Source organism: Phocoena sinus, chromosome 10 (genome assembly GCF_008692025.1).
Source record: "Phocoena sinus isolate mPhoSin1 chromosome 10, mPhoSin1.pri, whole genome shotgun sequence".
Taxonomy (NCBI): domain Eukaryota; kingdom Metazoa; phylum Chordata; class Mammalia; order Artiodactyla; family Phocoenidae; genus Phocoena; species Phocoena sinus.
In genome coordinates this window covers 14,710,830-14,733,853 of record NC_045772.1, presented here as the reverse complement: position 1 = coordinate 14,733,853, position 23,024 = coordinate 14,710,830, and the positions used below count along the sequence as shown (strand labels likewise).

The 23,024-nt window shown below is 46.2% G+C and overlaps 1 protein-coding gene across 1 annotated transcript in view; it reads right to left on the bottom strand.

The window, feature by feature from the left end:
• The window catches only part of SYN3 (synapsin III), a 465,532-nt gene that overhangs the window by 55,400 nt on the left and 387,108 nt on the right, over positions 1-23,024 (bottom strand). Inside the window, 1 exon segment of the mRNA XM_032646265.1 lies at positions 14,165-14,227. Within this exon segment, the coding sequence (XP_032502156.1) occupies positions 14,165-14,227 (63 nt within the window).

The window sequence follows — 23,024 nt, the reverse complement described above, 5'->3', positions numbered from 1 at the left end:
CTCACCAGCCTTACTTCCATCACTTTTCACCTCAAGCACTCACTCCTGCCCCAGGGCTTTTATGCATGCTCTCCCCTTTGCTGTCATGCTCTTCCTCTACGTGTCCACGTGGCTCACTCTCTCCTTCCTTCACATGCCACTTCACAGGAAGGCTTCCCTGATAGCTGCCCCAGCCCCCTGCCCCCATCACGCTCTCTCCCTCTTATCCTGTTTCTGCCTCCAGGGCCCTTCTTGTCACCTGACATATTGCAGTTTAATCTGTTTATTTTATCGTCTGCCTCCTCTTACAGGATGTATTACTTACTGGGGTTTGCTATACAAATACTTGGAAAAGCATAGCACTAGACCACGGATTGGCGAACTTTTTCTGTGAAGAATACAGTGGTAAATATTTTAGGCTTTGCAGGCCATGAAAATGATTCAACTCTGACGCTATAGTGTGGAAGCAGCCATAGACAATATGTACACAAATGGGCAGGGCTGTGTTACAATAAAACTTTATTAACAAAACCAGGTCTGGGACTGGGTTTGGCCTGTGGGAGGTAGTCTGGCAAGCACTGCCCTAGACTGTGGTCCAGTGTGAGCCTGTGTCTTTTGTGGGTAAATTTCCTGCATTCAGGAGCCATGTCTTTTCCATGTCTGGATCTTAACCAAGAGTCCTCCATCCCAGGGTCTAGCCCATTCCTTGCACATAACAAATGTTCATAAACATCTGCCAAAATATTCAATAAACATTTACTGAGTCCCTAACTCAGAACAGCTGGGCACCAAATCCATTAATGTTGGTTGAATGAACACAAGAGCCCTGGTCTCAAATTCTCAAAAGCCTTTGCCCCTCCCCCAATCCTTCCAAAGGCTGAGACCCAGAGTCCAACGGATGTCCTCACCCTGGCTGCCTGGGTCACGTGCTGCCAGGGGTCGGAAGGGGTGGTGGGAAGTGATGGGAACAACGGAGGGTTTGATGGGCTGTTTAGGGAACTGCCTAATTATCCTGCTTATCAGTTTGCTGGTTCCTTTCCTTTGCTCTTCCCCTTAATAAATCAAACTCCTTCTGTTGTTATTGAGCTCTGGGTCACTGATTCTCTTGCGCGTGTGTTTATAGAGTTAAAGTGTGACCGTGAGATTGAATGGAAGGGAAGGGAGGCACCTGACAAGTGTCAGCTCTGAAAGGCAACACCTCAGCTTCCCAGGGCCCCGTGCAGGGTGCAGCGTGAAGGAGGGGGCTTCCCGCTGTCCAGGGCACTGGCCAGGTCAGGAGGAAAGGTGGACTTAGTGGTGCAGCTTGTGCACCCAGCGAGTTTATAATCCAGTGGCGGAGGCTGACTGCAGGTTTTTGTGAGGTCCATGGGTTAAGAATGGTTTTTAAATGGCTGGGGAAAAAAAACTGAAAGAAGAACGATAATTCCATGACATGTGAAAATTATATGAAACTCAAATTTCAGTGTCCATAAATTTATAGTGGAACACGGCCACATGCTTCATTTACCTCTTGTCTAGGGATGTTTTTATACCACAATGGTGGAGTCCAGTAGTTGCAACAGACCATCTGGCCAGAGAGGTTAAGATGTTTACCATCTGGCCCTGTACTGAGAAAGTCTGCTGACCCCTGACTGGCGTGACTAACTGACTGGGACCAGCATCCCTGACATTACCTGGGAGCTTGTTAGAAATGGAGACTTTCAGGCAGGCCCCACCCAGGCCTAGTGAATCAGAGTCTGCATTTTAACGAGGTCTCCAGTGATCTGTAAGCACTGGAAAGTAGAGGGAGCATTTAGGCTCTAGAGGAAGTGAATCAACGTCTCTTTAAGTATCCACAGATTTTTAAAGTGCTTTATCTCAGTCAGGCTGCAGGGCAACTCTTCACCCATTAGGGGGACTTATTAGGGCCACTTTACAGATGAGAAAACGAAGACTCCAAGTCAAGTGCTCACCCAAGGTTATAGAATAGACCTGGGAAGTGGCCGAGCTGGGACTTGAACTCCTGGGGCTGTTGCAGAGTCTGTGGCATTAACCATTAGGCTGCATGGCTCCCTGTAAAGAGAGGGTAAGACCACACTGACTCTAAAGCTGGAGGCACCCAACTGGTGCCCCAGGGTGTTCAGTGGACTACAGATGTGTTTTACTTGGCCTGTACAGCGTTTCAAAAGATTTTAAAATTAGTTTTCAATATGTTAAAATCAGGAGAATTCAGGGCTTCCCTGGTGGCGCAGTGGTTGAGAGTCCGCCTGCCGATGCAGGGGACACGGGTTCGTGCCCCGGTCCGGGAAAATCCCACATGCCGCGGAGCAACTGGGCCCATGAGCCACAACTACTGAGCCTGCGCGTCTGGAGCCTGTGCTCTGCAGCAAGAGAGGCCGCGACAGTGAGAGGCCCGCGCACCGCGATGAAGAGTGGTCCCCGCTTGCCACAACTAGAGAAAGCCCTCGCACAGAAACCAAGACCCAACATAGCCATAAATAAATAAATAAATTTAAAAAAAAAAAAAAAAAAAAAAAAAAATCAGGAGAATTCATATCAGAGACCCAGCGAATTGGCTTAGGAAAGAATCAGGTGATCAGGTCTGCACAGTCTCTCAGGGCTTTGTCCGGCTGGGACTGAGTTGTGTGTGGCTGCCCATGCAGGCTGGCCTGGGCTCTCCGGGTCAGCACAGGCCCCACCTGGACTCTTGACTCATTATGGTAAGTATCTTGACCCGGTGAGCATCTGAGCTCGCGTCCTCTGGGCGTGTAGAGCAGCACGTGGGTCACTGGGCATCTTGTTAAAATGCAGCATCTGATTCAGCAGGTCGGAGGACATGTCTGTGCTCTGCATTTTTAAGGGGCTCCCAGGTGACGCTGAGACTGCTGGTCCTTCTACAAAGGTCCCACTTTGAAGAGAAGGTTGTCAGGAGCTCAGGCCTGTCTGACTCGGGGGCTGCACTCAACTTGGCTCGTCACCCAGCACATCCCCATAGGTGCTCTCGCTGCTGCCCCCTTATCCCTCAGAGTGGCCGGAAGTCCCAGGCTCTTCTCTTCAGCTGCTGGTAGCCCCTGCCATTGACCCACTCAATCCTCAATAGAACCATTTTCCACAAGTGTCATGATATGGGAAAGCCTGAACAGCATTCACTGTCCCACGTGGCCTCCCTTGCATCTTATGGCCTCACTACTGGAGGATGGGGTGTTGGTGTGAAGGTTTCTTGGGGCTGGGGGTCAGTAGTCAAGGTGAGAGAACAGGTTCTGCCAATAGTGTTCATTTGTCTGGAGGCTAGGTAGAGGATGCTGATAACTGTGTGTGAGGTGTCTGCTCACCCTGCCCCCAAACACACACACTCTCTTCTCTCTCCAAAACGCAGGAAGCCCACTGTTTACATCCTTCTCTGGTTTCCTCCCACAAACAACCCTGCTGCTGCCACCTGTTGGCAACAATGCCAGCTGCCTCCAAGTGGATTTATTTGCAAGAAGCCAGAGGTGTGGCTGGTCTCATCTGCGGGAAGCAGGGTGGGAGGCTGGCCTGGGCTGCGGCTGCGGAGAGCAGGTGGCATCTGCTTGTTTCAGGACATCACTTCTACTGCCTGCTGATAGTGACAATGGGCTGCGCCTGCACATTTTGGCTGAGGAAGACCTCAGTGGACACGCAGGCTGTGTTCCAGGTGGGCTGGCAGAACTCTCTGGAGGCTTCCCTTCCCTGGCATGGGTGCCAGGACCAGGGGAAAGAATGTGCAGCCTTCCCAGCACACAATGTGCAACCTTGTGCCAAATCATTTCGCCTCCTCGATCTCTGCTGGTCTCATCTGTTAAATGGGTATCATGATAACCATACCCTCATCAAAAGATGCTGGAACCTGAGCAGGCTCCCAGTGTGGATGAATTTTGTAAATTGCACGTGACTGTCTAATGTTGGGGGAAAAAGTATGGAGCTGGTCATCAAGTTGTGGGAAATTATACAGAGTACCCCCCAACAGGCGATGTGTGCCCCCTCCTCTTTTGGGGAGACTCCTAGGGAATGACTTCTCTGGCCTTTCTTGCATACTATGCCAGGATGGGTCAACAGACGTTGCCAGAAAAGGAGAGAAAAGAAAAAGGAAGTACTACTGTTTTTCAATGTTTGTCAGCTCCAAAATATTCTGTTTTCCATGGAGGAGTGGTGTGGTCAGTGCACACAAGAGCAGGTAATGTATTCTTTCCAGATGAGTCTGTTCCTGTGTCTCTGTCCCTCTTGACAAAATGGGGCCTGTGATTGGGGGTGTACACTGTTTTTAAGACATAGTGCCAGGGGGTGATAGTCTTCCTTTTCTTCTTCTCATTCTCTTGCACAAGGGTTCTTATTCTTGGCTTCAGGCCTGGAGTGAGATCAGTCCAGCAGACAACAAGAGCAGTTCATATGCAAAGGTCAGTGCTCGTCTCCAAGGTACTGACATGTTTCTTGGGTGGAACCCTGTGAAATTCTTCATAAATCAACTCTCCAATTAAGTTGGCTGGTCGCCTTATGATGGGAAGAGGTGATTCCACCAGGGCGTTCCTGAGGGTCCCAGGCAGCAGGAAGAAAAGAGCGGAAGAACCTGACAACCTCATTTCGAATCCCGCTTCCGTCATTTACCTGTGACTTTAAGCAAAACAACTCTTGGAACCTCTGGAAAGCTGGGATCAGAAATAGCTCTCAGGGCACCTTTGAGGGTTAGAGACGTTGAAGGCACTTATCCTGTTGCACCAGCTGGTGTACCTTTGTTCATCCCATCTGATCTTCTTTGAGTTAACCCAGAGAAGGCAAGGAATTTGCACCAGGTCACAATGCTAGCCGATGGCAGAGCCCAGACCAGAACCCAGTGAGGTCTAAGTCCAAAGCCCATACTCTTCTTCGTTTACCTCTCCACCTCACCTTCACGTGGCGCTTCATACTTTTTAAGGCACTTCTACTCACTAGCTCTTCCAAGTGATTGGTGAGGAAAATCGTGAATATTTGACATATTTGGCACCCTGCACTTATGTGTTTAAATGACTTGCCCAGGTGGATACTGTGGGCCCCAGGGAGTGCAAGGCTGGCAGGAGGACCCAGGTTTCCTGAACCCAGGCCAACCAAGGATGGTGTAAATATGCGGGGATTGGCAGTGTAAGCGTCACCAGTAGAGATTTCAGCCTTAAACCCTCGTAAGGAAAACGAGCTGATGATCCAGGTGATGTCATCTTCAACATGACAGATGTCAGGCTGGACAGAGTCATGAAATAACTGTTTGAGTTTGCTTCTGTTTGTGCTTAGAAGCGTGGCAGTTTGGCATCCAAAGGAAGAAAGAGGCCCTTAGGACTCTTTACAGAATATGTGTGTTTGTGTGTGTGATGTATACACATATGTACACACACACACAGAGTCCATTCTCATTATTCACAGTAGTTACATTCTGTAACTTTGCAGCAAACACTGAATTAGCGAACCCTGAGCCACTGCTCCTAGGGTTCGTTTCCTGCAAGCCTATGGTCACATTTTCATCAACTCATCAATATATAATCTTGTTATGTGTGCTTCCTTTTAAAGACAACTTATTTAATATATATGGTTGATTCATTAACATTGAACTCATAGCCAACAACACCATAACTCATACCTGAATGAAGCTTATCTAACACATACATTTTTTTCCATAAGAAACATCACAGCCTGCTTGGGGTTAGCAACACCAGACAGCACTTCAGCCCTACGCTTGGGAGTCATTTTAACAATGAAATCACCAACACAAGGGACAAAAATGCAAAAGTGTGGCACTAAATACACCAAGAAGAGGACACTTGTTTACAAGCTGAGACAAGAAGAGTGTTTCCTGCTCGACATCAGTTGGGAAGGAACACGCAAATTATTCACTGCTCTGCACGTGTCTGTGAATGACCACGAAAACACTATGAGAATTGATTCTGGGGTGACGAATATATTCCTAGTGAGCAGGTGAATTCAGAAATACAGAATCCATGAATAATGAGGATCGAGAGTATTTATTGTGCTTATAGAGAGGGCAGCCTCATGCCAGAGGCTCTGAGATGCAGAGCACAGTGTTTACAATTTTCACTACGGTGTAAAGGACAGATGGAAGCCCCTTAAGGGCCCATTTTGTTCAAGAGAAGCAGAGAGTAAAGGAGGCAGTGGTCATCTGCGGGGCAGGGGGGACTTGGTGGGTGGTGGAGTTGAGAGGCAGGCTGCTGGAGGGAGTGTGTGTCCCTCTCTCCTCTCCTCCTACACAGCTTGGCAGCGGCCGTGAACACTGTTTGCCGGCACGCCTTGCAGGCTGGAGCCTCTCCCCCTCTCTCACTTGATTCAGCTTCTGCTGAGCATGAAACACAGAGTGACTTTCCTCCCTGGTGATCTCCCAGGTGCTGGGGAGCACTTCATTTCTTAACTGTTCCCCTGGGTTCCATTCTCCCATTTGCTTATTTTCTAGCCCTTTCTCTCCATTACCGTGTTATCTGGCCACCTACTCCCACTTTAAAAAGTGGACAGTGCTGGAAAGTGTTATTAAGTGAGTCAGCCTGAGGGAAGAGAGCAGAGTCCAGGTCGCTGGGAGCTGATGACAGCAGCAGCCCTGGCCAAGCAGGGGTGTGCAAGATGCCGGGGCGACTGGAAAACAGTGCATTTAGGAGCTTCCACCTGGTCCCCCCAGAACAGACAGGCTGTCTGCCAAGGCGCCTCATCCCTGTCCCTCATCACTCCAGGCTCCTCTTAGTAGAACAACAAACCCTGACCAAGCCCGCATCTGGGCTTACTAACCTGTGACCATGGCAGTACGCTTTACCTCTCACTGAGCTTAGGAGCCAGAGCCAGACTGCCCAGGGTTGAACCCCATTCCACCCCTTACTCCCTGTGCCTCAGTTTCCTCATCTGAAAAGTGGGGATACCCACAGTATCTTCCTCATAGGGTGGTTCTGAGAGGATAGTAGTCAATGAGTAATTTATAAAGCACTTAGAACAGTGCCTGCCCAGAGTAAACTCCATAGAGCATTAGCTTTTATTATTATTCTGGCTATTATTACTACTACTGTTCTTACCTGTAAAGTATGCAATGGGGTTGAATAATCTCAAAGGATTTTCTTTCCCTTCCTGTTCTGTTACTGGGGATGCTTCCTCACTATGTGGCCTTGGGCAAGACCCTTCTCCTCTCTGGGGCCTCAGGTTCTTATCTTTTAAGAGGGGTGCTGGGACTTAAGTCCTGAAGGTCTGTGAATTTATGAAACAAGGATAAGGTGACGCCCAGGGTGGGTTTTGCGTGTTATCTTGGCCTCTCCTGGGAATGCTGGAATCCCGTTTTCCTTACTTTAAGAATTTACCCAGAATTTAATTCTCCTTCCCTTTTTGTCTATTATGAGCAACTGCTTATCTCATCTTAGTTGAGATAAGCAGTTAGGTAATCAGAGTAATAGTTTATGTTTGTAGTGAGTTTTTAAAGCTCCCATTCACTGAGTGTTGACCAGGTACCTTCCTAAGCCTGGGCTGATTGATTCTATCATCAGTACAATTCCAGGAGGGAGATTATTGTCCCCATATTAGAGATGAAGAAATTGAGGCACGGAGAGGTTAGGCAACTTGCCCAAGGACACACAACTAGTAAATGGTTAATCCAGATTCAAACCAGAAACACGCTTTCAGATTCTACAAATGCTACCCCCACACTATACTGGCAGTTGGTCTTGAACTTGACTTCTATGATAATAACAGATATGCCATTCCTTTCAATAGACCGCTCATAGTATTGATCAAAACCACAGATTCTTTTCATTGGAAGATACTGTAGCGGTCACCTTCAGGGTACGTTAAACTTTGGGAGGGTCATGGGCCCCTGTGAAAAGGTGGAAGAAGCTATGGACTCCTTTCCCCCCCCAAAACATTCATATCCCATCCACACATAAACATACGCAGATGTGTCTCAGTTTTACAGGGTTCAAACATCTCAGGCTAAGAATCTCACATAATGCTTAAATTCCCTTGAAACTCTCCAGTAAGTATTCATCTTTGCTCCAGTTCTGCATTTATGAGAACTTCCTACCCAAAGGGGCTCTTCATTCCATTAATATTCACCTCTGATTGTCAGAAAGTTGCTCTTTCAACACAACCCTCATGCATTTCCCCCTGACCTTGGTCCCATTTTTGGCTGCTACATGTTATATAGAAGCAGCCCAGCTTACCTTCCCAGGGCAATTCTCCATGTTTCTGGGGACGGTGGCCACACTGTCTCTAGCCCTCCTAGCCTGGATGCCTCTGCCCTCCATTGCTCAGTTCATTTTCCCCTGGACATACTCATGTGTCAACGGCTCTTTCAAACATCCAGAATGGGTTTATAGCCCAGAACCGAATACAATGTTCTAGCCATGGAGGAATCAGTGCAGTGCAGGACTCTCACTTTATTTTGGAAATCAGATCTCCATTAATATGTCCTAAACAAGGTTTAGAAAACCTTATTTTATTTTGAAATATAACACACATGGAGAATTGCCCAGTATAAAAATGACAGTTCAATGAGCTGTCAATCACAAAGCAAACATCCACATAACTACTACCCAAGTCAAGAACTAGAACTTGGACCACTCCTGCTGTATCCCAATGACCACACCTCCCTCCTCCACAAAGGTAACTTCTATTTTTTTATGGCAGTAATTTTCTTGCTTTTCTTAAAAGTTGTATCACCTTAATATGTATCCCACTTAACACTATAGTTTAGTTTCCCTGGTTTTGAATTTTATATAAATGAAATCATATAAATAGGCATCCTTTTGTATCTGACTTATTTCATTCAATGGTGTATTTGTGAAATTCATGCATGTTGTTGTATATAGTTGTAGTTCATTCATTTTCACTGCTGGAAATTTTCCATTTGTCTGAATATACTGCGATTTATTTATCTATTCTATTTCTAATGGACACATGGACTGTGTCCAGATTTTGGTAACTATGAATAAGCTGCTATAAACACTGGAGCACACACGCATGCATTTAGGTTGGGTATACCTAAAAGAAGAACTTCTGTGTAACTTCAGCTTAGTAGATGATAACAATCTGTATTCCAAAGCAGTTGTATCAATTGACACTTTCACTAGCTCTGTGTTTGTGTTCCGAATGTTCCATGTCCTTGCCAACACTTAGTATTATTAATCTTTTTAGTTTGAGCTAGTCTAGTGGTTATATAGTGGAATCTCATCATAGTTTTCATTTGTATTTCCCTAGTGATGAATGAGGTTGAGCCCATTTTCACCTATTTATTAGGTGTTTATGGATTAGAGCTTTTGGCAACTCCTTACTCATCTGATTCATATTGAACTTGCAGCCAAATAAAATATAGCCTCTGACAGAGGATGCTGTTTAGTCACATCTCCCCTATTGACTTCAATTGGATTTTGGGTTCTCAGAGCAGGTTCAAACATTCTTAAAAATAATGACAGCTAATATTTATTGAGTGCCTACTGTGTTCCAGGCACTGAACTATGTGTTTGACATGAATAACGTCTCTTAATCTTCACAACCAGCATATAAGGTTGATACTATTAATATCCTCCTTTTACATAAGATGAAACTAGGGTTGGGGAGGGTAAGTAACTTAACCTAAGGTCTCACAACTAACAAGTAGATTCAAATCAACACCCTTAGCCACTATAACAAACTGCCTCCCAAAGTTGGAAACATGTGACTACAATTGAAAAAAAACCTTTAAAAATGGTTAAATACTGAATAATAAAATGGATATGTAACTGTCAAATGGAGAAAAATCATTGCAAAGTATGACAAAGGATGAATGTTCTTAATGTGCAAAGAGTTTTTACAAATTAAGGAAAGGACACGCATCTCAATTAAAAAACGGTGAAAAGTTCTTGAGTCAGGTAAATCTGGAAAATTCTGCACAAGTTTTCATGTTCTTGTACCCCTAGGAGGTATATGAGCAAATTTACGACTCTGAGAAGTTCTGCCCTAAAAACCTACTTTAACATAGAATTTTCGTATTTGACTAAAACAGTCTTTAGCATAGTCCTTTGGAACAGACTTTGAAACATGCTGAACTCCATAATAACCACTGCTTCCTCTGGTTTCTAGTCTGGTAAAACTTTCCACAAAGGAAATGAAATTAGTTTTGTCCAGGGTTTCTTAACCTTGACGCTCTTGACATTTTGGGCTGGATAATTCTTTGTTGTAGGGGGCATTTTAGGGTGTTCAGCGGCATCCTTGGCTCCCACCAGGTAGATGCCAGATGTCCCTAGCACTTCCCTCACCCCCAGTTGTGACAACCAAAGCTGCCTCCAGACATGACCAAATGCCCCTGGGGGAAGAACACCACCCTCTTAAATTGGTCTAGCCTTACTGGTTTCTTAGAACTCCTGGTGTGTCCCAAGATTACCTCCTAACTATCTAAGTGCTCCCCAAACTGCACAGCGTTTCACTATATTTTGATTTCTGTGCCTTGTGACATCCACTGTTCTTTGTTTTAATAAAGAGGGTATTGGTCCATCTCTTGTCTTCGAGTCTTTCTTGTTTGTTAGAACTCCTTAAATCTCCAGGCACACCAAACCACGTAGTTACCCTGACAGGGAACTTCTTTCCATCCCTTAGGTGGAATTAAGCTCCTTCCTTCAATCTCCACACTCCCTGCACAGCCTTCTATCAGATCCTCAGCATACTTATTTACTTATGTGGTTGTCTCCTCAGTTTCTTGAGAGCAAGGACTGGGTCCTATTCATCCTCCGATTCTTAGCACAGAGTAGGTACGAATTCATATGTGTGAACAGAGAAGCAAAATATAATTGAGGAGGGTCAGGAATTTCAATCATGGGATCCTGGGTGGATTTCCAGTAAGACTGAGTTAATTGACAGCCTCTTCACCAGTTTCCTCCTAGAAATGTTCTCCTTGCTTCTCTCCAGACAGGCAATCTTCCTTCTGGAGAGAAACTGGAGGTACTGTAGAAGATACCGTTCTGTTTTTCTCCCCCTCAGCCACGAATATGACATCATTTGCTCAGTCGGCATGTCCAGGCCGTTCCTGATACTTTTCTCATTCCAGACAGAAGGAGAAAAGTCCTTTCCCCTTGATCTCAGCATTTTTGCAAACCTCAGTTTATTCCAGCGGGTGACACTTCTTATCCTCGGAGATGTGGCCTCCTTGCCATGTTCTAGGAGTTCCTTTTGGGCTTGAGTTTCTCAGAGGCATCCCCTCCCCCGACATTGCATCAGTCTCTTTAAGTATTTCCTTCTTTTTATTTCCTGTCTGGGATTATTTTAAGCTTTAGAAACGGAATTTAATTCTTGGGAACCCTCTAACTTTACCAAAGCTGTCCAAGATGGCGACAGTAGGCGGAAAGAAAGGGACAGGTTTGAGAAACATTAACAAAAGGGCAAGTGACAAGACTTGATGACCATTGGGACACAGGGGAGGGGAGATGACTCCCAGATTTCTGTTTCAAGACAATGGAGGGACTGGTGGTTCCTGTTGTAGAGATGGTCCCAGGAACAGGAGGAGGATAAAGATGAGGAAGGAGGGTGGGCTGTCTGAAAACAAAATGGACATGGTCTGGGAAGTTCAGAGTCAGAGGTTTCCATGGGGCATGCAGTGGAGATGTAGAGGAGGTAACTGGGTATAAGAGCCTGATGCTCTGCATAGGAAATGTGACTGGGGGGCTGTTGGTGTGTAGATGGGAGCTGAAGCTGAAAGAGCAGACGAGAGCTCAGATAGCGTGTGCTGACGGAATAGATGCGGCTAAAGATGCAGCAAGAAGGAAAGCACTTGAAGGAGACTGTGAAGGAGGGGTCAGAGAGAGAGCAGAGAGACAGGAGAGGGGCATGAGTTTCAGGGCAGAAAGGATGGCCAGCAGGTTTAAATGATATAGAAAGGTAAATTCAGCTATGGACAGAAAAGTGACAGCTGAATTAGCAGCAGAGGGTCATTGAGGACCATGGGGAGGGCAGCCTCAGGAGTGGAGGGAGCTATAGCCAGATGACAGGGGATGGAGGAGGGGTTGGGAGAACAGGCAGTGAGGGGCAGACTCAGGGTGGCATCTGAAGAGGGAGTTACTCATTTATCCACTCGACCAACAAACTGAGAGGCTAGGGGTACACCAGGAGCCATTCGGAGCCGTAGGTGCAGTAGTGGGCAAACAGGTAAAAATCTCCGCCCTCACAATGTGTCCTTTTTAGGGAGAGGTAGTATGGCGGGAGGATTAAAAAATTTTTTTTCCTCCCAGTTTTACTGAGATATAATAGACAAGGATTCATTTTAAAGGTGGTTATAAGAAGTATCATTGTTTGTGCAAACTATTACATTTAGAAGGGATAAACAACAAGGTCCTACTGTATAGCACAGGGCACTATCCTCAGTACCCTGTGATAAACCATAATGGAAAAGAATAGGAAAAAAGAACGTCTCTATGTGTATAACTGAGTCACTCTGCTCTACAGCAGAGATTGGCACAGCATTGTAAATCAACTAGATTTCAATTAAAAAAAGTGTCATCATTAGTCAGACGAGGCCAAGAGAAGTTAGATGGCAACTTGCTCCACTTCACACAGAGGTCAGAGCTGAGGTCACGCCCTGACCTGTCTGACTCTTTCCATCCTTTGCTGCTTGAAGGGGTTGGAGTTTAGGTGGAAAGAGGTGATGCAGAAGGCATAATGGGGTGGGAAGAACGAAGGTGCAGGGTGTAGGGTTATTCATGGCTGGGCTGGGCCTACACAAAGCAAGGTTTCTACTGGCCCCTGCTGCCCTTTATCTAGGACGCCCGGGCTGGGCCTTGCGCATGGGCTCAGGTCCCTCCAATGGGGACGGCAGGCACTGAGATCCACATGTTCTCACATGGTTCTGCCTGAGCCAGAAGCTTGAGAGGTGGCCTGTGGTAGCCCCCGACACTTCCCCATCCCCACTCCCCTTATTTAGGAGTAAATCTCCAGAAGCCCAAGCACTGATCAGTATCCCTCCATGAGATTTACACAGAGATGCTGGAAAGAGACATGGTCTTTCTTCCTCTGGGACAGGTGAGCTTAGGGACCAGAATGGGCCACCCACAGCCATCTATCTCAACTATCTGAAGAAACAACAAGTAGAGATAAACAGAGCCAAGAGCTCTGATATCATTTGAGCTCTGCCTGAATCTATCAAGAACTATTCCAGACTTCCTGATCCTTGAACCAATGAATTATCTTTTGCCCCCTAATTTGATTTGCGTTTCTACACTTGCAACTGCAAAAATCTGACCAGTACAATTTGTCATAATACGTTGTAACCGAGCAGGACCCTATAAGGCCTTCCCAGGACAGACTCCTTGCCCATATCTTCTGCTGTAGCTCCTCTCTGAAGGACCTAGATAACAGTATCTGATGCACACTTCTTGAGTTGTTTTACAGATGCTAAAACCACCACCAAATGGAAGAAACGAACTATTTGATGATCATAAGTCCCCAGACCTACTGGAGCCTAACAGTTGATAATGTTAACCCCTGTGACACCACCCTGTTACCTCACCATCAACCAATCAGAGAATTGTGCATATGAGCTGATGACATTCCCTGCGACCCCCTCCCTCACCTGGCCTTTAGAAATGCTCTGCTGAAGCCTTTCAGGGGGAGTTCGGGGTTTTAGAGCAGGAGCCACCCGTCCTCCTTATATTGGCATCTTTACAATAAAAGCTGCACTTTCCTTCACCACAACCCAGTGTCAGTAGATTGGCTTTACTGCACGCGGGTGAGCAGACCCAAGTTTGGTTCGGTAGCAGCGTCAACTGTGACTATGTAACATATGCTATTTACTTTTGTAGAAACTGACTCCAGGGGCTTCCTCCTGGGAGCCATATGCATTTGCCACCTTCCAGGTGCTAACACTGCAGGTGATAAAGAGATGAGTAAGACATGAGCGTACACGTAGCTGTGGAGATGATGACAGGAACAGAAGAATCACCATCTGCAAAATGCTTTACATCTATTTCTCTGAATTCACAATGACAGGAAACAATTAGCCGGGTAGGGTTTGGCTAGTATGGCCTGAGCTGGAGAGATGCTCCGTGGGAGCTCAGAGAAAGGTGGGTTGGGGAGGAGAGGGAGTGAATTTTCGTCTCCTCTAATACTCTGATCTGGGTGGCTGGGCTCAGGTGGGGGTGATGGGGGATACAGGGAGAGGAGAACAGGTAGTCTGGGCAAGCCGTGTGAGTATTAACATAAGCGGAAGAGCTGCTTCTCATACCTTTCCCATTCCGGCGTGGGCGTGTCCCAGCTTGACCACCACAGGGAAGTGTGGGGCTGTGAGCTGAAAGAGACAAGAAGAAATTACTCATTAGCATCCCAGAGCATCACCACCAAGACCTTGTTCACTGCCTGTTCTGTAGAAAGGTATGGTCATCTGATATCACCAGCAATCCCCAAAGGAATGCTTGGACAGATGGTCATCCCTCTGTGGCTTAAACACCCTAAATGACATTGCTTTCAGCTTCCAAAGGAAGCCCCGAGCTCCTAAAACCAGCCTGCCCAGGGCATCCACCAACCTGGGGAGAATGCAGAGCAGAGCAAACTGACTGGCTTCAAATCCTGGCTTTACCACTTGTGCAACCTCAGATAAGCTACCACATGGATCTGTGCTTCAGGGTCCTCATCTGTAAAATGGGGATGATGAGCATCCATCCCACAGGGTTGCTATGAGGATTAAATGAGTTATTACATGTGAAGGCTTTACATTGTAAACACTCAATGAACGGCAGCTTAAATATTCCTGTCTTGGCTCTGCCTTGTGTGATTCCCGACAACAACCTTCATGTATCTGGAAACTCTCATTCCCTCCCCCAAGCTCTCTCCAGGCCACGCTGTGAGTTCTCTTAATGACAGTGGTCATGCTACAGCACAAGCATTTATGGGCTGCGCTGTGTGGGTGCTGTGCTGAGCAACCGCCCTGGGTCATCTCCTTCAGAGAGCAACAGGGCAGCAGCCTGTCCTGGTTGGTTCCCTGCTGCATCCCCAGCCATTAGAACACTGCCTGACCCAGGGAAGGTGCTCGATATGGAATCTGTGCCTTAATCAGTCCTCTGAGCAAGACCTACGAGGCATGCATGCCTCTCCCTATGATACAGAGGAGGAGAGGGGCTCAAATGGTTAGGTGCTCCCCCACGCCCACGCTTACTCAGCTAGCAAGTGAGGGGACCAGGTTTGAACCTAGGCTATGCATTTCCTCCTCATTCTGTTCATATGTTGTTTGAGATGGGTTTGCTTGGTGTCTAGAAATATATTTGGAATTGCTGGAGGGCAAGGGTTATCCCTTCTCGTTATTTAGTAATAATACCACTCCTCTGACTTGAGCCAGCCCTAGCCAGAGGTAATCACGTCCCACTCTCTGTGCTGTGCAGTTGTCTCTTCTGGTGCCTGTCACTCTGTCCTGGATTGCCCCCCGACACTCTGGACGCTTTGAGAGGAGGAACCCAGCTCTTCCCTCCTGGTGCCCAGCACCTAGTCTGACACTTAGGAGTGGCTGTAGCTGCGGCAGAAGGGTCTGCTGTGGGTCACAATCCCACGGGATGGACCTCATCTCATTTTACCACCACAATGGTCCCATGAGGCGAGCAGGGAAGGTATTCTTGTTACCATTTCACAGGCAGAAAATTGAGACTCAAGGAAGCTGCTGGGAAGGGGTGGCGCTGGCTCTTGAACTTAGGTCTGTCAGACTTCAAGCCTGATGTGAATGGTTTCCTCTAAGACCTAGTACAAGGGCTTCCTGCAGTAGATGCTGAATAAAAAATTTTCTCCCTGATTTCAGGCTAAAATTTATCATATCCTGGTGTCTAGAGTTAACAAATGTATCTATTTAAAAAGGGGCAATATTTATTTTTGATTCCGAAAGCAACATGTACTCATTATAAAAAGTTTGTAAAATATAATAAGGTTCTATGTTGTTATGTACAAAGAAGACAATAAAAATCACCCTCAAAATTTGAGCAGTTTTGGTGTATTATCTGGTGGTCTTTGTTTTTTTTTTAATCTAAATTTTTTCTTTTGATTTGTTCTGTTCTCACAAAATTGGGAGTATAATGCATACCCAATTTTGCTCGTTGCTCTTTCCGCTTAATGTTATAAGTGGTAAGCAATTCCTGGCAGTAATTACTTGTCAGTTTAAGAGTTATTATGGAATATTTCATATATGAAAGAAGACTTAAAGAGCAATATTGTGGACATTATCTAGCTTAAGAAATAAGCCATTGTCCAAACAGTTGAAGCCCCTGATGTACTTCTTTCTTATCAAATTTCCTTGTATTTATTCATATTTTAACTATTACATATGATTCCCAGTCAATATACATTACACGTGTTAAACTTTATGTAAGTGGCATCAAAAGAACCTATTCTTATCGGGAGATTGGGATTGACATATATACGCTATTGATACCACGTATAAAATAGATAACTAATGAGAACCTACTATATAGCACAGGGAACTCTACTCAGTACTCTGTGGTGACCTAAATGGGAAGGAAATCTAAAAAAGAGGGGAGGGCTTCCCTGGTGGCACAGTGGTTGAGAGTCCACCTGCCAATGCAGGGGACACGGGTTCGTGCCCCGGTTCTGGAAGATTCCACATGCTGCAGAGTGGCTGGGCCCGTGAGCCATGGCTGCTGAGCCTGCACGTCCAGAGCCTGTGCTCCGCAACGGGAAAGGCCACAACAGTGAGAGGCCCGCATACCACAAAAAAAAAACAATAATAGTAAAAAAGAGGGGATATATGTATACATATAGCTGATTTACTTTGCTGTACAGTAGAAACTAACACAACATTGTAAAGCAACTATACTCCCCTAACAATTAGAAAAAAAGAATCCATTCTTTTTTGAAATAATTTAAATTTGACCCTCTACTTTTAAAAAAATCTAAATACATAAGCTTTTTAAAAAATGTATTTATTTATTTATTTATTTTTGGCTGTGTTGGGTCTTCGTTGCTGCATGTGGGCTTTCTCTAGTTGTGGCGAGTGGGGGCTACTCTTTGTTGTGGCGCGCGGGCTTCTCATTGCGGTGGCTTCTCTTGTTGCAGAGCACGGGCTCTAGGTGCACAGGCTTCAGCAGTTGTGGCTCGCAGGCTCTAGAGCGCAGGCTCAGTAGTTGTGGCACACAGGCTTAGTTGCTCCTCGGCCTGTGGGATCTTCCCGGACCAGGGATCCAACCTGTGTCCCCTGCATTGGCAGGCGGATTCTTAACCACTGCGCCACCAGGGAAGCCCCCCCACCCGCCGCCAAAAGAATCTATTCTTTTACAACTTTGGGGTACATTATGTTTGTGAGGCTCATGTATGTTGATGAATATAGCTCAGATTTATGTTTAACTACTGCAAAGTATTCCACTTTATGAACACTTTGCCGTTTGTTCATTTCCTGCTGATGAACATTTAGGTGATTTCTGTTTTTTCCAATTATAAACAATACTAGTAGGGGAATTTCTCCAGGGCACACACACCGGAGCAGAATTGCTGGGGTTAGGCAATGCTTGTCTCAGCTTTGCTAGATATTGTCAAATTGCTCTCCTAAGTGGTTGTACCTGCTTACGCTCTCACGGACAGGAAAAGAGAGCCCAACACTTGAGGTTGAAAGACTTAAATTTTACCAACCCAAGGGCTATGAAGTGGAATGAATGGGCGCATTTTCACCAAGTGGCTGTTGTTCCCCGGCAGCATCGTCACACCCAGCCATTCACCCACAGACCCTAGATATCGACTCCCCCTCCCCCAGCAGTCCAAGAACTGCCCAGGTCACTACTGGGGCTTCATCTCCATCGCATTTTAAGGTGAAGCTTGAGGTGAGGGGAAACGTTGTGCTCTCTCTTCCTCTCCATCCCTCCCAGCCTGATCATTTCACCACACGCTGACAGGTACTGGAAAGAATTGAATGCTGGAGTTAAACTTACTCTCTGTTTGACCTTGGACTAGATAGTTAACCTCTCTGAACCTTAGTGCTCTAATCTGCAAAATGGGGACAATAATGGCCAACTCACAGGATAACTGGGGGAAGAAGAAATGACATAAAGAATGTAGGGTTCCCCTGGTGGTGCAGTGGTTGAGAGTCCACCTGCCGATGCAGGGGACACTGGTTCGTGCCCTGGTATGGGAAGATCCCACGTGCCGCGGAGCGGCTGGGCCCGTGAGCCATGGCCGCTGAGCCTGCACATCCGGAGCCTGTGCTCCGCAACGGGAGAGGCCACAACAGTGAGAGGCCCGCGTACCGGTAAAAAAAAGAAGAAGAAGAAGAATGTAAAGCTGCTTAGCACCAAGTGGAGGTTCAAAATCAAAGTGTGAAGTAGAATTGAGAGGAGGAAGGAGATGATTCTAGCTTTGTGAGGCAAGGAGAGAGATAAAGGAAGGCTGGATGATGGAGGAAGGAGAGCAGAGGCTCTAGCTTGGCAGTGTTTGATTAATAGCCCGGGAGGGAGTGAAATGAAGTCCAATGAGGGAAAATCAGGGAGCTACACCAGAGCGAGTCATCAGAGGTGATTAAAGCTTGGTAATTTTAATCTGTAAGAACCTTAGTAATCTACTTGCCTATCCCCCCATGTTACCATGATGCAGCAGGTAGAATTTCTAGGAATGCTCCCCAAGATGTCCTACCCTAATCTCTGGAGCCTGTGAATGTGATGAGATTGTCATACAACGACTGTTCTATTATATGCACAGGTGACCTTAAAATAGGGAGATTAATCAAATTACAATGAGCCCTTAAAAGCAGAGAACCTTCTCAGGCTGGCGTCGGAAGAGGAAGGCAGAGAGGTTCAAAGCATGAGAAAGACTCAACATACCATTCCTGCTCCAGGAGCAGCCCCTGGCTGATAGCCAGCAAGGGACTGGGGGCCTCAGACCTACAGCTGCAAAGAACTGAATTATGCCAATACCAAGAATGAACTTGGGAGAGAACCTTGAGCTCCCGAGGAAAATGCAGGATGCCAGCACCTTGATTTCAGCTGGATGAGGCCCTAAGCAGAGAACCTTGTCACGCCATCCCAGATGTCCGATATACATAACTGTGAGATAATAAAGAGGTGCTCTTTTAAGCTGCTAAATTTGTTAGAGCAGCAATAGGAAACTAATACATGTGTCCTCTTAGATGCTGAAGCCCAAAGAGTGAAGTGATTGTTTTCATGCCACACAACTGGAGAACCGGTCAAGCTCATGTGTTTTGACTCTTAATCAAGCCCTCTCTCTACCCAGGCACACTTCCCAGGGATATGCATCTCTGGGATACAATAAATGCTCCTCCCTAATCATAAGAATCAATAAAATAATATTAAATCTAACCAATTCAGTGGGCACTAACTGAATGAGAACTCTGTGGCTGGCTCTGTATTTCATGCTGTGCAGGACACACAGAAGATTGAGACAAGATTTCCTATCTTAGAGAGATGAGCTATGCAATGAAAGACCAGAACAAGCAGCATGGTGGGTACGTCTGGGCAGGTGGAGTCATGAGCTAGTCTCCATAGGAAAGGAAGACTCAGTGAAGGATTCTGAAGGATGAGTAGTTTGTGGCTGGGTGGAGGGAAGGCTCAGCATTCCTCAAGGGCTGAATGGTGTAGAGTCTTGTGGTCTGCTCGTGAAAGGTGTAGAGATTCTTCATGAGCTCTAATGAACACAGACTCATAGGAAGGGAGGATTTATTTTATGATACTTAATATGAGTTTATCATCAGTAAAGTTATTTTGGACATAACTGCTAAGTGGAATGATATATTTGAACTGAGTACCCTTCTCTAACACTCTTAAATGAAATTGGAGGAATGTATTAACTGTCAAAAATAGTGGGAGTAGAAATTGCATCTGGATTTACAGGACACAGAAAGTCAATCTAGAAACATCTGAGAATTTACAGTAAGGTATTTCAAAGAAAGCATTTTGAGAATATGTTTAAGGCAATGAATTTTCCTGATACCACGGGAGAGTTTCCTTTGCCATGTTTTGCTTTGGTTGAGAAGAGCATTGTTTTTAGAACCAATTGGCAAGGCTCTGGGCTAGTGTTGGGTTGAGGTAGAGGCAATGTGAGGCCAGATTACTGGGGGCCTTCAAAGCTGAAGGGAAGAATTTAGGTTGCTTGAATGGGCTGGGGATATAGCTCAGTTCTGGGACACGAGCGTGACCTGTAAGCTGGGGGAAGGTTAAATTGCATCAGGAGAGGCTGAAGGGCCAGAGACCAATCTGGAATTAGTTACAACCAACACGAAGTGCCACTGGTTGGGCTTGGACTGGGGTGGGGATGGTGGAGAGAGTGGGGGCACTCCCAAGAGTTCTTCTTTTTTTTCAAGTGACACTTTTGAAAAATAGCAATATTTTCTTCAAATGACCTTAGAAATTCAAGGCTAGTTTTGTCTACGACTTTAGCATCTAGTCAAATCAGTGTTTGCTTGGGCCCACTTTACTTTATAATCCTCATTTAAATGTCCAATTAAAAAAAGGGGGCTTCCCTGGTGGCGCAGTGGTTGAGAGTCCGCCTGCCGATGCAGGGGACGCGGGTTCGTGCCCCGGTCTGGGAAGATCCCACATGCCGCGGAGCGGCTGGGCCCGTGAGCCATGGCCGCTGAGCCTGCGCGTCCGGAGCCTGTGCTCCGCAATGGGAGAGGCCACAACAGTGAGAAGCCCGCGTACTGCAAAAAAAAAAAAAAAAAAAAAAAAAAAAAAAAAGGGATACTCTGCAATAATATTAGAGATAGAATTTGAAGTTTATTCACTTAACATCACACCATAAGTTTTCTCCTATTTTGCCACAATCTTTTTTTCTTTTCTTTTTTCCTTATAACACTTCCCAGCCCAGGTAACTGATCTCACCTTCTTGGTGATTTCTGCCCAACACTTGTCATGCTCCATCTTTGCAAACGTGTATGCACATATATGGTTGAGGTTGATTTTCTTTCAGAAATGGCTCTTTTCACTTCACATCACACCATGTGGACCCCCTTCCCCATGTCAGTAGCTACACTCCTGACCCGAGTTTCAATAACTTCACAATATTCCACAGGGTACATGGGCTGCAATTCTTTGGCCATTTTCCTATAATGGACATTTGTGTCATTTTCTTTCTCTCTCTCTGCTACTACAAGGAAGACCACTAAATGTTTTGTACACATGAGCTTGTAAACTAACATCTTAATATCTAGTGGCCAGGCCAAAAGCTTTTCAAGGGTAGAATCAGCAGAATTTGGAGGCATTCTGATAGGTCTCTGAAGTCATTTGTTAGAGCTCAAGAAATGTCCATGGTACAGCACACTGGGTGAGTCTACCCACCACATGCTCTCCCAGGCTAACGACAACGACACTTACTGAGTGTCTCATAAGGGCCAGGGATGGTTCTAGGTACTTTATATATGTGAGCATTCTTCCCTTTCCCCATGTGATAGATAAGGAATCAGAGGCAAGACATCTGTCAAGGTCAGGCAGTTAAGAAATGGTAGAACTTCTCCACTGCCACCCAGGTATTCTGCCCACTTTTTCCCTTTCCTTCCCCAAGCTGTTCAAATGGGTTTCAAAGGCCACTCTCATTTCCACTCATCTGCAACATGTCAGCCCCTCCCCGAACACAGACAGGTCACAGAGAACAAAAAACATCTTGTCGGCTATTTTCTCTCTTCCCTTCCCAACAATAGCTTTATTTAGTTCCCCCGGGGATGGGAGGCCTGCACCAGTCTCTCACAGGCTCCCTGTCCCCGCTCACATGCCCCCGGGTGCTCCAGAGTTCAGCACTGCCCAATGGCGTGAGAGACCTGACATCCTGTTAGAAGGGGCAGATCAATTTTTGAAACCAGAGATCCCCACCCTGATAAGGGCCCTATTCAAAAAGTCTCCCAAGAAACCAAAATAAGTGGGGGTAGCCCAGTGCTCATGCTGGGCGTTCTCTTGGGGGGTTGGAGTCGGGGCAGTATGAGCCCGGGAAGCGGAGAGCTGGGACCTGAGTGGCCCGGTGCAGTTTCCCAGTGAAGGAGGCACTTCCTTCTACATTCATGACTCTCTGGAGATTTAAATACGTAGCGTCTGGTCCTGGCTAAGTGATGGAGAAAACAAGGCCTGGAAGAGTCTGGAGGAGGAAATCAAGGACCAAAAACAACTGGGGAGATTTCAAGGAGGAGCTGGGCCTCCATTCCATGCCTTGAAGCTCTGCCTGATCTAGTTCTTGCCTACCTCCTCTGCTTCATCCTGTGTTTCTCCCTCCTTCCCACCCCAACTTCTGTCTACAAGCTATGTTCCAACCCATGGGCCTTTCAGTTCTTTACCGAATGGGCCACATTCCCTCCAGCCACAGGGTCTTTGCACATGCTGCCCCTTTTCTCCGAAAGATTCTACCTAGCACTCTTCTAGGCCACCCCTTTTCATACTTGAGGTCTCAGTTGAAATGCTCTATCCTGAGACAGTGCTTCCCTGGCCACTGGTCTCAAGTAGGTGCTTCCTGTAGTCTTCTTTATCACACGGTGAACTCTCCCTTCATAGAGACAGCCACTATTTGTAATTGCACGTTTATTTCTTTTGTGTCCATCTCTCAACTCCCCTGTAGGTGCTCTGACAAAACAAGGTGCTTTGCATGTTTTGTTTACCACTGTATCTCTAGGCTCCACCCAAGGCCTGGCATACAGTAGACTGTGTATGCAGTGTATTTGTTGGATGGGTGTTACACAAAGCCTTCCCAGGCAGAGTCAGACAGAATTTGGGGAAAAGCTGTTAATAAAGTTGGTTTGCATAGAGGCTTGTTGGGGAAGCAGTGGGAATTAGGGTGAAAATATGGGCAGTGGCAAGCTTGGGGGGCCCTTACACCAGAGGAAGGAATTTAGGATGTATTCTGTGGTTACTGGGCAGCCATTGCGGGTTTGGGTGCAGAGGGTAGACACAGACAAAGCAGGTTCAGGAAGACTCTTCTGGAGGCTGTGTTAACAACAGTTCCCATTTTTGGAGCACTTACAGTATACCACGCATGGTGCTAAGCACTTTACATATATCACCTCATTTAAATCTCTTGCTACTTCGATGAGGCAGCTCCTATTTTTAGCCCCATTTTATATACAAGGAAGTGAAGGCTGAGAGAGGTGAAGTTTCTTGCCTAGGATCACT